The sequence below is a fragment of the Mirounga angustirostris genome, unplaced genomic scaffold, assembly GCF_029215605.1.
Source record: "Mirounga angustirostris isolate CCGP_5_RB_7025 unplaced genomic scaffold, mMirAng1.0.hap1 SCAF_7, whole genome shotgun sequence".
Taxonomy (NCBI): Eukaryota; Metazoa; Chordata; class Mammalia; order Carnivora; family Phocidae; genus Mirounga; species Mirounga angustirostris.
Genome location: NW_026991715.1, coordinates 128,639,556 through 128,653,844, shown reverse-complemented (window position 1 = coordinate 128,653,844; position 14,289 = coordinate 128,639,556). Strand labels below are relative to the sequence as shown.

The 14,289-nt window shown below is 40.1% G+C and overlaps 1 protein-coding gene across 10 annotated transcripts in view; it reads left to right on the top strand.

The window, feature by feature from the left end:
- Window positions 1-13,599, top strand: part of NPR3 (natriuretic peptide receptor 3) — a 76,264-nt gene extending 62,665 nt beyond the window's left edge. Inside the window, exons 6-8 of one of the 10 annotated variants that reach the window (XR_010413336.1) lie at window positions 235-370; window positions 12,786-12,937; window positions 13,336-13,599. Coding sequence is in view for 9 of the 10 variants with exons in the window: in XM_054504596.2 (XP_054360571.1) it covers window positions 235-370; window positions 2,056-2,143; window positions 7,056-7,287 (456 nt within the window). In the remaining variant the exon portion in view is untranslated. Of the gene's footprint in view, window positions 1-234; window positions 371-2,055; window positions 2,144-3,172; window positions 8,563-12,785; window positions 12,938-13,335 lie in introns of those variants that run through there. The other 9 variants (XM_054504602.2, XM_054504596.2, XM_054504609.2 and 6 more) reach the window with 9 other exon arrangements.
- The last annotated feature ends 690 nt before the right edge of the window (window positions 13,600-14,289 follow it).

Sequence of the window (14,289 nt, the reverse complement as noted above, 5' to 3'; positions counted from 1 at the left end):
TAAATTCTGAGATTGTTGTTTTCTGTATAACCACTTTCCTGCCATAAGGAGCCACAGTCCTCCCTAAATTATGCTTGCCTTAAAAGCACCATTAGTGACTGCAAATCTTGATTTACGAAGTCCTCAAAAAGACATCATTATAGTCAGAGTGATGGGGTGCCCACCCTATGCCTCCTTTGGAAACAGAGAACTTTGAGCTTTCAGTTTGCACATTTGTTTTTTGCTTTTACATAGGTCATTGGTGATTACTTTGGAAAAGAAGGTCGTTTTGAAATGCGGCCAAATGTCAAATATCCTTGGGGACCTTTAAAACTGAGAATAGATGAGACCAGAATTGTGGAACACGCAAACAGCTCTCCTTGCAAATCATGTAAGTTTAGAGACTTAATTTGCTCTGCTTTTCACCGTCTGCACTATCACCATGATGCAAGTTTAAAAGACAGATTCTATCCAGGAGCTCATATTCTGAAAGTCCACCTTCCTTTTTCTGATGTGGTAAAATCCATGGGAACAGTTCACAAACCGGCATCCCACTTTCATCAGATGTTTCTAGGTCTTTCTTCTTTTTTTCAGAATGGTAGAAGACCTCTCCCTATTATTACACCTCTTACCATAATACAATCTCTTCACATTTGAGATGTCCACTTAGGGAAAAGAAAAAGATCCCATATTAAATGTGTAGAAGTCTCATTCTGATTTTCAGAGTTTGTAGGTGTCCTCCTATCCCTCAGAACCAAACAGATAATGTCCCTTAAACACCCTCAGATTTACAAATTGGCAAATCAGTGTAAAATATGCTATTTATGAGTGTTTTGTTTGGATATCAAACAAACATAAATGTAGAAGCAAGTGGACATTCTTTTTTTTTTTTTAAGATTTTATTTATTTATTTGACAGAAACAGCGAGAGCAGGAACACAAGCAGGGGGAGTGGGAGAGGGAGAAGCAGGCTTCCCGCTGAGCAGGGAGCCCGATGTGGGACTCGATCCCAGGACTCTGGGATCATGACCTCAGCCGAAGGCAGCCGCTTAACGACTGAGCCACCCAGGCGCCCACAAGTGGACATTCTTATAAGGAGCCTACAAATAGGAAATTGTTGGAAATCCTTGCTTTAGAGATAAGCTAGTGAGGGAGAACCAAGTGAATATCGATTTTTCAGGCCAGTTAGTCACTTTAGGCTAATATATGTATGCTCCTTACTTTGGGACCAGCCTTCAAACGGTGTTATTTATGTATATGCGATAATTATGGGAAGGAGTAAAGCAGACGTATGTTAAAAAAAGTCTCTGGAGTTGTGGGTGTGGATTTGAAATCCCACCCTTGTCACTTAGTGGTTTTGTGATCCTAGGAATGTTCCTTTATCTCTTTAAACCTCAGTTTCCCCATATGTAAAATGAAAAATGTGTACCCAATCCTTCGGGCTGAGGATTAAATGGGATAATGCACTAAAGGCTGACACTACACTGTTTATATAAAGACTAGCTATTTATCATATTTATATAATAACTGGGACGCTACTGAACTCAATTGTTTCAAATTGTTATTCGCATTTTCACAAAGCTATATGGGACATTTTGACATGAAACTCCAGCTTTGGTGAGAGAACATCTAAAAACAGAACATTAGACCAATGCATTTTTCACCAAATCTCCTAGCACTTTGCAGTGTCATCATCTGTCTGTGAAAATAAGATGTGCTGGGTCAGTCCCATGGTCCGTCCAGTTGTCTTCTCTGACTAGGAGCTCAAGAGAGGATGGATGTACCTGAAAACCTCCGTTTCCAGCGTTCCTCAGATCTTTCTTGAACCTGCTTTATTCCCATTGTTCTCCTATGGCCCTTTCTTAAATGCTTCTTAAGCTTTGTACTTGGCAAAAAAAAAAAAAGAAAAAAAAAAAAAGAAAAAGAAAACTGCAGGATCCCTTAGAAAAACTTTCTTAAAAAAAAAAAAAGAAAATTTGCCACAAGTGGGAAATTGAGATATACCTTCCAGTGATTAAAACTTGAGACATTTCTGTTTCTCCAAATGAACTCTGATGATCTATGTTTCTTTTTTAAGCAGGTGGTCTAGAAGAATCAGCAGTGACAGGAATTGTTGTGGGGGCCTTACTAGGAGCTGGCTTGTTAATGGCTTTCTACTTTTTCAGGTTAGGATGTTTTATCAAGTTTTAGAATTCACTCTCCTCTATTGCCTTGGTCACTCACCTTTGCATAGTCCTCCTTGTGACTTGTCCATATCTTGCTCTTACCGAAAACATGGCGGTTAAAAGAACGATGCGGTTCTTTTTGACGGTCATCATGACCCTGCTGGTTTGGTGGTCAGTGAGTTAGCACACTGGGCAGTGGGCCAGGGCTTTCTACCGCATCCCCCTGTGGGCCACAGAGCCCTGCTCGCCTTTGATCACAAATATTCTGATGCAAATTCCTACCAAATGTGTAAGTTGAGAGGGAATCTGGACAAAGGAAAAACAACTTACCTATTCTTACGCTTCCTCCAATCCAGAAATAAGTGTCTGGGTTCACCTTCTGAAGAGGAGGAGGTGGCTCTGAGCAGTCCACGCTCTCAAGCTGGTCTGTGCTCAGTACTTGGAGAATCCACACGTTTAATTGCCACTGTGGTTAAGCCCCCAAGCTTGTAAAATTGTAATATTTATGTGTGTTCAAGGTATTGATGGTCGCAAATCATGAGAGCGGTCCATTCCTCTGTAATCTTTGGTGACTGAGTTTGTGGCTTAGTCTCAAGTCATTAGACCAAGATTTCTTCATTTCTGTATGGAAATGTAACCCCGGGTGTATGTGAGTTTTTGTGGGAACAATTGTATTCCTGTTCCTTTGGTCACAGTACACTTAATCTGATCTTTATCTAGGGCATATCCTGGGAGTTAGGGAGAGCTTCTGTGGCAGAATAGACAAGACTTAACCCACAAGGCACCCAGGGAAAAAGGGGAGGGCTTGTTCTATGGCATTTCAGAAAGCATGCCAATTTTCCTCCTTGAATAAGGGCATAACGCCTCGGGGCACACTGCTTTAATCTCTGACCAGGGTTTCATATTCTGTCACTTCTCATTTATCAGCCCAAACCCAGATGTCCCTTGAGGGCATTCTTTGTAAGAGAAACCATAGTATTTTGTAGCCAAGTGAGATTTTATTACTACATTCACTTTCCCTTTACCCAGGAAGAAATACAGAATAACCATTGAAAGGCGAAGCCAGCAAGAAGAAAGTAATGTTGGAAAACATCGAGAGTTACGGGAAGATTCCATCAGATCCCATTTTTCAGTGGCTTAAAAGAAAGCCTTTTCTTTTGGCCTGAGATTCTTTAAGGAGATAGATGGGATGAAAGACATCAATGGAACAGAAGGGGCGCTCTTGAAGAACTCATTCTTTTAAGCAGTTAGTCATTTCATTGTAAAATTTCTTTAGAAGCTCAGGAACTATTATTAATCACCATATGCCTCCTGGCCTTTCACCTGATTACAAACAAATACGAGAATACAACATCACTCTGTTAAATGTTCATACTGTTTCAAGGGCATATGATTAGATTTATGTTTGAAAATCTGATGTCTCCATATCTTGGTGGTTTTTGGGGGCATTTCATATAAGGCTACAAAAATGTGGTTTTCTTAAATGCAATGTTTTATAGCTAGAATAAGATCATTTTTACGAGTAGAATATTCTTGGAAAGAATTTAACATCCAAAGAGGAAAATGTAATGAAAAATCTCAAGTTTGGAAATACAGTGTTCCTTTTTCTAGTGCTGGTGGACAGATTAGAAGTTGAGGACTGCTCTGTCCAATGTATATATATTCAGGACCTGACTTCGTATCTCGAAAAAGGATTTCCTGCTTGTCTCCTTCAGTGTCTCGTAAAAGCTATTCTGGAAAGTTGTAACTATTAATAAGATAAGAGGATTTATATAAGAAAAGCAAATCTAAAATGTTTCACTTTTTAATGTAAAAAAAAAAAGCCCTATTTCACACTAACATTTTATTTTTAGGTATTTTAATCTTATATTTTGCTATTAGAAAATGTGTCTATTTTTTCATTTTGAAGATTAAATTCCACTTATATTTTAAAAGCATGGGTAAAGTGTACAACAAACCAGCAATGATGAAAGATGCTTCTCTTTTTCTCCCTTTTTCCCTTTCCCCCTTGGCCAAAGCCAAATGCCAGTTGCTACTTTAATTACAGAGATCTAGAAATGTATTCAGATCACAGACGCTACAGGAGGACATCGATTTACCTGCTTTAAATGCAAAGTTATTTTAGAATAGACCTCTTCCAGTTCTGGTCAAATGATGAGTTTCAAGATAAAGAGTGGAACTAATTAGAATTAACTAGGGTTTAAGGCAGCCCTTTTTCCTTAAGAACAACTTATATAGAGTATTAGAATTTGACAGTAAGCACAGAAATGATAAATTTAAAAATGCATACATGACATTTTACTAAGATTCAGTGATATTTTGGTTAAAAGAGGGAATCTGATAGCTACTATATTCCTTTTTAGTTGACTCCACAAAGCTTTATAGTCATCCACTAATAACCCGTGTAAAAGCGGGTGAGGTGTAGATATAAGAGATTTGAACAAAGTTAAATAAATATTTACTGAATATCTATTTTGCACCCAGTACTCTGCACATAGGTGTAAACTCAGGTTGCCATTTTTGCTGACAATTTATGGAGAAAAGAGTGCGAGAAGAGTAGGGAGTTGGCAGATTAGCGTACCATGTTGTAATTATGTCACTAGGGGCTTTCTTCAGTAACATTTGAACATCTGGAAAATAGTTTTTAAAATTATCTTAGTGACTATAAAAGATCATGCATAGGGAGGAAAATAGGGGAGTTCGAGCAACTCCTTGGTGGTGATGGAGGTCGTAGCTCACACAGGCGGGAGTGGAGGCCGGCAGAGGGAAAAAAGCTGCATATCTTGGCAGCTGGCCTGAACTTGTTTCCCTGGAGGAGTCTGCTTCTGTCCCTCCTACTTCAACCAGCCAATGGATTATTTCAGTGAATGGATTATTTCTGTGTGAGGCATATTGCCCTTCTACATTTAAAAAATGGGATTCAGGCAGTTGGAGAGCATGTTAACTGAATGAGCTATGATCAACTGAAATGACTGTGTTGTAGTTCTCCATGGTGGATGCAAAGGAAAAAGTGCTGACTTCAAAAAATGATGGCAAAAGAAGACAAGAAGGCAAGCTCCAGAAATTCCAATTTCCAAATTCTAGGAAAGCAAAACATTTAGCAACTCAGGACTCCTCAAAGTGAAAACAGAATGGAAGGTTTACATCCATCTTTTTCTTGTGAATTGAAAGCTTATTTCTCTCTCATTTTTATTTTTCATGATGTTTTCAATGTATTTTTTAGAGATATTCATTTTATACTACCTTGTGTTTGTGAAAAAAATTTAAATTTCAAACCTATGTGCTTATTACAGGGGGGAAATCACTCTGCCTGGTTGCAGTCTTTGGACATAAACGTTTCTAACCTTTCTGGAAGTAATATAGGGGCTGTAACTGTAACATTAACTGTAACATTTTTAAAGCAGATATCTTTTATTTCTACTTCATGTAGAGGAATAGTAGAGGTTTCTCATAGGTACATGCCATTCAGTTCCAAAGTTAACCGTTCTGGGAGTTCCTAAGATTGAGTGCTTATTTACATGTCTGTTTTCACTTCTTTCCTCCTTGAAGTCATCATATGAGTTACCAAAACTCCATTAAGTTGGAAAACTTTGTTACAAGTGTAGGTGTTTGGCGCAAGCGTACCCTGGGTTAAGACCTCTAGAGATTATAATTTGGGACTTAATTTCCTTACTGCTAAGCAGCATCTTTGACAGCTAGTCATTCATACTCCACCAGAAGCCACATATCATACAGTAAAATAAATAGGCTTTAGTTCTTAAATCACTCTATAAATTTTTACCCTGAAATCTAGGGCATTCAGATTTCAGAAGGGAAACTTTATCAGTATTTTCTCATCTGGCCAAAGAAGCTGATATTTATATAGGTCAAAATGAGTACATATTTCTTGTATATACTCATGGTGTTGGAAATAAGTGTAGGTTTTATGGTCATCATTGTCACATCCTTAGGTCTTTTTTTCTGGATTCAAAAATAAAAGCTTTCTCCAGATGATCACTTCTATCCAGGAATAATTTTCTGTATAGAGTGCATATCTTCCCCCAGACTGACTACAGTTTCCACGAGGAAGCCCCTACAACATTACATTTCTCAGAACTGTCAGCTTGTTCTTTCCTGAACCACAGACATAGTTTCACAGGCTTTGAGATAATTTTTTTTTTTTTTTACATTTCAGAAGCTATATTTAATGGAGGGAGAAGAAAAATGTATGGAAAGAGAATGCCTCCTTTTCTCCTCTTCCTTAAATTCAGACTTTTGCTTTAGAATTTCCCATCACTTCTCCCTGTTCACAGGTTCTAGGGTTCTTAACTTATTCAAGGTACCTGTGCCCCCTTTGTGCCTAATTTACCACTTTTCTTCTGGTTGCTACTGATTTTGGGAGTGTAAGGTATGCTGTTGGCGGTGAAATTAAAGCTACTGTATAGACCTCATACAGACAGTGACAATTCAGAAATTAGCTTCCCATGGCATCACCACCTTCTTGTGAGTGAGTATACAGGGCTATCTGTGGAAGTCTCTTTAGGAGGCCAAATAAAATATTATACCACCAGTATAAGGGAAAGTTTATAAACTGAAAGGAAGGCATACTTATGTTTCTTGGGACACAAAGAACCCAGATCCTGAGTGGGTACAGTATAAAACCAAACACCATCTCAAATTAGGCCCCTTGATCTATATTTCATGGGTTCTGTTTAGTTATGCCCCTGGTGGTTAGTGCTTCATGGAGAAGATGAAAATGGGCTGAATTTCTTCTTTAGTGGAAAAAACTGAAACTGTCTGAAAACACAGAATATGTTTTGGGGGCAGTGTGGAAGCACAGAAGATGAGAAGGTGCTGTTCAGAGGGATTTGTTTCTTTTTCAGTTAATCTTTAGAACTACAGAATACCCAATAATTTAGCCCATCTTCAACAGCCAGACTCCGCAAGAAGCTTGGGACACATCCAGCCAGAAGAATCGGGAGCTTGATCCTCCAAAAGAAACAGAAGAGAGTGGCACTGCAAGTAGCCCCTGTCCTTACCACTCCTTTCTCACTCACTCCCCCCGCCATCATCCATCTCCCTCAACACCCCCTCCTGCCCCCGCACCGTCCACCGTAGCTCCAAAGATGTGTTGGCATTTTGCCCATGCAGGTAGAAACTTGTGAGTGGGACCTCTGTACTTCCTCAGAGGGGAAGAATACAAAATAGTGCTGCCTATAAGAACATAGCTGGCTTTGGATCAGAACCCACACACGCTCTGGGGCTGGACAAGCCTGTGATGTGCCTATATTCCAACAAGCCTCGCTTTGGTTTTCAGCATGTAGATCTCACGAATGTCTCTTGAAGGCATACCCCACAGCTAGACTCTAGGATTAAAATGACTTTCAAAAGGGGCTGGATTGGAGTTTGTTCAAAGTTTTCATTAACCACTGATGTTAATTCATACCAAAGGTAAAGCAATTCTAAACCAGCTGATGCTGTTAATGTTCCTGTTTTAAGCTACATCAAACATGGTGAAAGGGTTTCAATGGGAGCTGAGTGTCAGAAGTAAAAATGCATGTGTTATAATAGCTCTTTGATGTATGAGGCATGGAATGTTTCTTAGGGGAGACATTTGAACAAGCAAAATCAAGAGTTAGCAAAAATGGTGTTGCTTTGATTCACATGTTTAAAAACCTAAATTTTATGCACAGGAATAAAGGGCCCTTCCACCAAGGGTGTAAATCGTCACATGGACTACCATATTTTTTTATTTGCTAGGGGAACAAAGCTGTGATGGCACACAATAACTAGGCAGAAAGTTCGAGAAAGAGGAAAATTTGGATTTCAATACAGGATGCCCTATTTATTATTTAATGCCAACATCTGAAAGAGTTCAAAGTGGTGCATCTTACTTGCAAGACAGCAATGGGGTGCCCTCAACAGCCTGGAGATGCTGTGAGTTTGCAGACTCTTTTTGCTGGGTCCTGGGAATCTGAGCTTTGTTCCTCATGCATGGTGAATAGTTGAAACCAAGAGGACATGGAATAGATACCGTGGAGGAATATTTCTGCAGCCCTTATCTTCTGGGCCATATTACTCATTGTTATTCTAAATATAGGACTACCAAACAATACAAATCTACCATGAGTATGGTAGAAAAATAAAATAAAAGCTGCACAAGCTACAATTTATTATTCTAATGTAAGTAGAACTATCTGCATATAATGTGATTTAATTTATTGTTTTGTGTAGAAAATGAAAATTAATGACTGTGGATATAACCCCCGTTTTGTATAATATATTTTATTTCTGGTGCAAACTGGTCATTTAAAGTATCTACTTCATTTGGTGTTTGGCTAGAAATGTGTATGTGTTCTTGTAAATGTTTCTCTTAAGCAAGAATGCCACATGCTTGCAGTATAACAATGTGTCCTCATTAAAAATACATCCCACGGAAACCTTTTCCTGTTTATAATTCAACCAACATACACTGCACATATCCATATTCTCTGAGGACTTTCTGTTTTCCTAGGGTGAGTTTAAGTAAAGATCAATTAGTGGTTGTGACGAATTGTACTGCTTGAATGGTACCCATGAGAGAACACAGAATTTTTGCCCAGCAAAGGGAAGTTTATAGAAATAAGAAAACAATATATTATAATGAGTGGTAAACCTTGAACTGGCAGGTAAGGAAAGAACTCTTCAGAAACACCGTTACTTTGCATCTCTACATGGTTACACAGTTGGCCTCACCGACTCATAGGATGATGTCCCTTGCCCAGTTGGAAGAGATCCTAAGTCAGTTTTGTCACTCTAAAGAGCTCCTCAGGTTCTAGCAGACTAAGCAAACTGATTAGCCTCAAGCATCTCCAGTTGCCTCAGGGTTGTAAAAAGCTGCTTCATTATCTGGAAAGTTATTTATGATTTATTTTAAGCTGGAGAAACACAGCGATTCTTATGGTTGGAGTGATGTTTCCCTGGCCCTGCTGTGGCTATGGCTGCCGGTGATCTCCCCGGACAGCACCACAAATGCCATTCACGCTGGGTGCCCAGGTTTGAGAAGATTCTGAGCAGGATGTGATTCTGGGCTGCAGGTGGGAGTGGGGGGTTGGGTGTGTGTGGGAGGGGCTACCAGCAATGAAGGGTGGGGCCAGGAAATCTCCAGGAAACACAGGCTGTCCCCTGGGGCTGCCAGACCAGAATACCACAGACTGGGGGTCTTCACCAGCAGAAATTTATTTCTCACAGTTCTGGAGGCTGGAAGTCCAAGATCAAGATGCCTGCTAATTTGGTTCCTGGTGAGAGCTTTCTTCTTGGCTTATAGATGGCTACCTTCCTGCTCTACCCTCACATGTCCTTTCCTGGGTACATACATGTGCAGAGAGAGAGAGAGAGAGAGGTATGTGTTGGGAAGCCCAAGCCAGTGTACTGAATTAACAACACGCAGAGTATGACCTCATGAATGAGGAGGCACAAGGTACCCACGCAGGGTTGGCAGGTAGCTCCCTTAGCATCGGAGCTCCCACTTCGAGCAAGTGAAAACCTTGGGGTTCTTTTGATTGAAGGCACAGTTTCAATATACTCACACAAAGGAAGTAAAGTCACAAGATTTATTACTAACAAATCCCAGGAACAGGTGTGTGGAGGACAGGAAATGCAATGAGGGGAGTGGGGAAGGGGGAAGGCAGTCCTCTGTCCCAGGTCATGAGTCAGCATGAGACAGACAGCAGGAGGGGTGCCTGAGTTGCTCAGTTAAGCGGTTAAGCGGTTACGCATCTGCCTTCAGCTTACATCATGATCCCGGGGTCCTGGAATTGAGACCCACATTGGGCTCCCCACTCAGTGGGGAGTCTGCTTCTCCCTTTCCCTCTGCCTCTCCCCCGCTCTCACTCTCTGTATCTCTCAAATAAATAAAATCGTAAAAAAAAAAAAAAAGGAGAAACAGCAGGGTAGCAAGCATCTATTATTTATCAGGTAGTAGGGGCAGAGGTCTCTAACTTTTCACAGGCTTAAGTCCAAGTGGTTATTTTAAAGGACACCCTGTGAAAAACAAAGCATACTTTCAAATTATTTCATTACATTTTACTATTATCTATGCATTTGAGGTTATTTACATCTATTCCATCTGCAAGATATCTGTAAGGAATCATGCACTACTGTACATCACTTTTAAGCTCCACAGTCAATGGAATCAGGTTGGTAGCTTGACATTGGCCATGTTATGAGTATTTACACCATAAACACCAACAAATGCTACAAGTCATGCCACATTCCCTCCAGAGAACTGGTTGTTAAATGTTTACCAACGTACCATTGTTTACCATTTTCCTCTTCCTACTAGGTGAACCCAGAATGCAACCCATCAATGATGCTTCTCTTCCACAGAAAAAGAAACTGATATTCTGAGAAGTTCAATGACCTTTTCAAAGTCTCACAGTTGATAAACAGTAAACCCAGCACTAGAGCCCAGGTCTTCAAAAGCCTACCTAGTGCTCTTTTTACGTTAGGGAACGAAGGATACTTCAGACTCTAAAAAGAACCTTGAATATTGGGATAAACTTCCCTGCTTACTAATGGCCCTGGAGAAAGTGCTGCCCTGAGGGTCTCTCAAGAGATCAAAGATTTGATTCCTGATTCCTTAAAAGACAAAAATGCTTTTATGGCCACAGCTAATAGTCCCAAGTTGTTTTATAAGAAACCCTCGGTATTGTATGTGCAGTGGAAGTTGGAGGATGGGAAGGGAAGGTGCCAGAAGGATGACAACCCTTAGGAATCTGATCACTGGAAACTTTGCTTTTGTTGAACCTTTAAGAACCCCATCTCTTCCCTCATTTACGGCTTCCACCCCCACACACCACATACCCATACATGACACACATAATAAAGTTGGAAATGTGATTAAAAATATAGAAAATAGTAGGCCTTCCAAGTAAGACGTCAGTCCATGCATTTGCATTATACTATATCTTGTGGCATTTTAAATATTACATTTATAATGTAGAACCAATCTAAGCACACTCATAGTGCAGCAGAGAAATTTTACAGGCTTCCTCAAGAGTAATGAGTAATATAATTTCCTAAACAGAATGAGGAATCCAGCCTCCTATATAAACTCTCAGAGACCCACCATTATTTTTTAAATCACTTATAGAACAGTGTTTTTAATATACTTAGTTTTATTCCATAAAATTAATAAAATTAATGTAATAATTGATAATAAATTAATGGCTTGCCTCATCGTTTCATGATGTTTTACATGGCCCAGCTACTGCCCTCTAAGGACTAGGGTTTTCTTTTTCTACCCTCTACCTTCAGCCAAGCATGTTCAGTTCCTCTGTAGGTATCATATCTATACTTCTGTGATGATATATCTTTTTTTTTAAGATTGTATTAATTTGTTTAGAGAGAGAGAGTGCATGAGTGGGAGGGGCAAAGGGAGAGAGAGAGACTCTCAAGCAGACTCCCCACTGAACATGGAGTCTGACTTGGGGCTTGATCCCCGGACCCTGAGATCATGACCTGAGCTGAAGGCAGACGCTTAACCAACTGAGCCACCCAGATGCCCCTGTGATGGTATTTCTGACTCAATACTTGATTTTCAATTTCACACCCAACCTCCCACCACTCAAATTTTATCTTATTTTCTATCGTAGGAACTCAGGTACATTGTAAATATTTCCCTTGACAACCACAATATATACTGTTAGTAATAGAGTATTTGTCTAGATGCAATGTTATGCTAAATACAAATGGGCAGGGAATATTCTCCATGTCAAGCCATAGACCTAGGTATGCAAATTACAATGATCCCCTGAAATTTTTAATAATGAGTGATGCTTTCTGATATATAAATAAAGGACTGTGAATAAGCAAGAAATGGACACTGAGTATATCTATTGGCCCTCTGGAAGTTTGGGGATCATTTAGATGTTCACATGGTTCTCCTCTTCACTATTGTTACATCCAAACAGGATACTGAGAAGTGTAGGAAGCTTATCCTGTTTAGTTTAACACAAAACTTTCAATGACGAAGAGAGATCTGGGTAACCTTGATAGATTTTATATTGCCGTGTTCATATATCATGTAGAAGATACAGAGTCCAGGCGTGCCCTATCTCAATTAAAGCCACCCTCTAATTACTTCACTGCATTTGGTGAAGACGATTCCTGATGCAATTCGGACTTCTCGCCCTTTGCTTGAGAAGCCCATGGTAACTCAGCTATACTGGTAAGGTCCCCAAGAGCTTCATTCCTTAAATCCCTTTCAAACATGTAGAGGAGACATTCCTGCAGCCTACTTAGGAAACTATTTCTTGAGGTACGGTCATCACATTTCTGAAAAATTATGGTGGCAGCTGATCCAAAATCTTGGCCTTGAACTCCAGCCAATGTTTTCTTGACTCCAAAGTGTCCTGCCAAAACAAAGTAATTGCACAGCTGACAGAACCTCTCTTGTTACCTCTTAGGAATGACCATAACTTACAGCCAGCAATGCCAACGGGGGTCTCCCAATGAACATATAGCCGCTCTGGGTGCATTTCAGTGAGTTATCTCAGGGCTAATGATCTTCTCATTTTTACCTTCTCAGGAAAATACAAAATTCCTTGTCTGAGGAGAATGACCATCACTGATAAGGAGCTCTGTTTTTACTGTAACTATGTGCTCCTTTTTTTCTTTCTAGATGTCTACCGGTTTCCTGACAGTTTGGTACCATTTCCTGAGACCTCTAATTCTTCAGCTAGGTACTGGTTCCAGGCCTGAGGTGGCCAAGACCAAAGCTGTCACTATGGAGACTTGTTAAAGGAAAGACATCCTATTTGGCTTTAAAAACAGGTAGGCAGGTGAGGTGGTTGCCAGAAGGGAGATGGTGGTTAGAGGGGTGGGCAGAACAGATGAAGAAGATCAAGAGGTAGAAACTTCCAGTTACAAAGTAACTAAGTCACGGAGATTAAAAAGTACGGTATAGGGAATATAGTCAATAATATTGCGATAACATTGTATGGTGACAGATGGTGACTACAGTGATTGTGGTGAGCATTGAGTAATGTCTAATATTGTCGCATCATCAGTAATGTATAGAATTGTTGAGCAGTATGTTGAGTGATGTATAGAATGTTGAAGCAGTAGTTTCAGTACACCTGAAAGTAATATAACATTGTATGTCAATTATACTTCAACAATAGATTAAGAAAAAAAACTAAGCTCATACAAAATTCATCTTTGACTTGAAGGTTGCAGAGCAGGAGGAAGCCAGAAAGAGGAGAAAAAAGAAAGCGAGAAAGGCTATGAAGAAAAGACTGGGAGACTGGTCTTTAGAGCAGGAAAAAGCCATCCCCGGAGCATGGGATTCCCTTTGCAGCACAGAGGAAAACATCACCCAGCCTGTTAATGTTCTAAGTAGCAACTGAGATCACAATCCAGAAAAGCCGCCCTTCTGTGCTGAAAGACTGATTACATGATGTGGTAAAAAGGGCTGCAAGCATTCACTGGTCATTCAATAATTTTCTTTTTTTTTAATAGAGAGTTCATGAGTGCTTGTGAGCATGGAGGGATGGGGGTGGAGAGAAGGGGGCAGGGGTGGGGGAGGGGCAGACGGAGAGGGAGAGAGAATCCTAAGCAGGTTCCGAGCTCAGTGCGGGGCCCAACATGGGGCTTGATCCTGACCCTGAGATCATGACCTGAGCCAAAATCAAGAGTCAGACGATTAACAGACTGAGCCACCCAGGCGCCCCTTTTCATTAAATGCTTTAAGTGCTTGTTGCTAGATGTTGCGGACATAATGATTCCAAAAAAAAAAAAAAAAAGGAAATCTAACAAAACAAACAAAGAACTTGTAAGCTTCCTTCTTCTAAAAGGAATAATTATTGAATTTTTCTGAAAGAACATTCTAGGTTTAACTGTTCATTTTACGGCAAGGTAGGTTCTGGCCTCAAGATCCTCTGGGCTATAGATTACAGAATCTAGGAGCCTTTAACGAGGCAGGTGAGAAGATGTATTCCTAAACTTTGTGAACCTGGATGAGAAGATGAGATGCTAAAGGCTCATGGATGACTAAATTTTGCACAGGCTAGAAGACTCTGAGGGTCTCCAGGGTTTGTTATTGTACATAAGAAGCTTCAATGTCCTCTGCTTTCTGAGATAAACATATCCAGAAGAAGCACTGAAGAAAGTTCATTATGTTCATC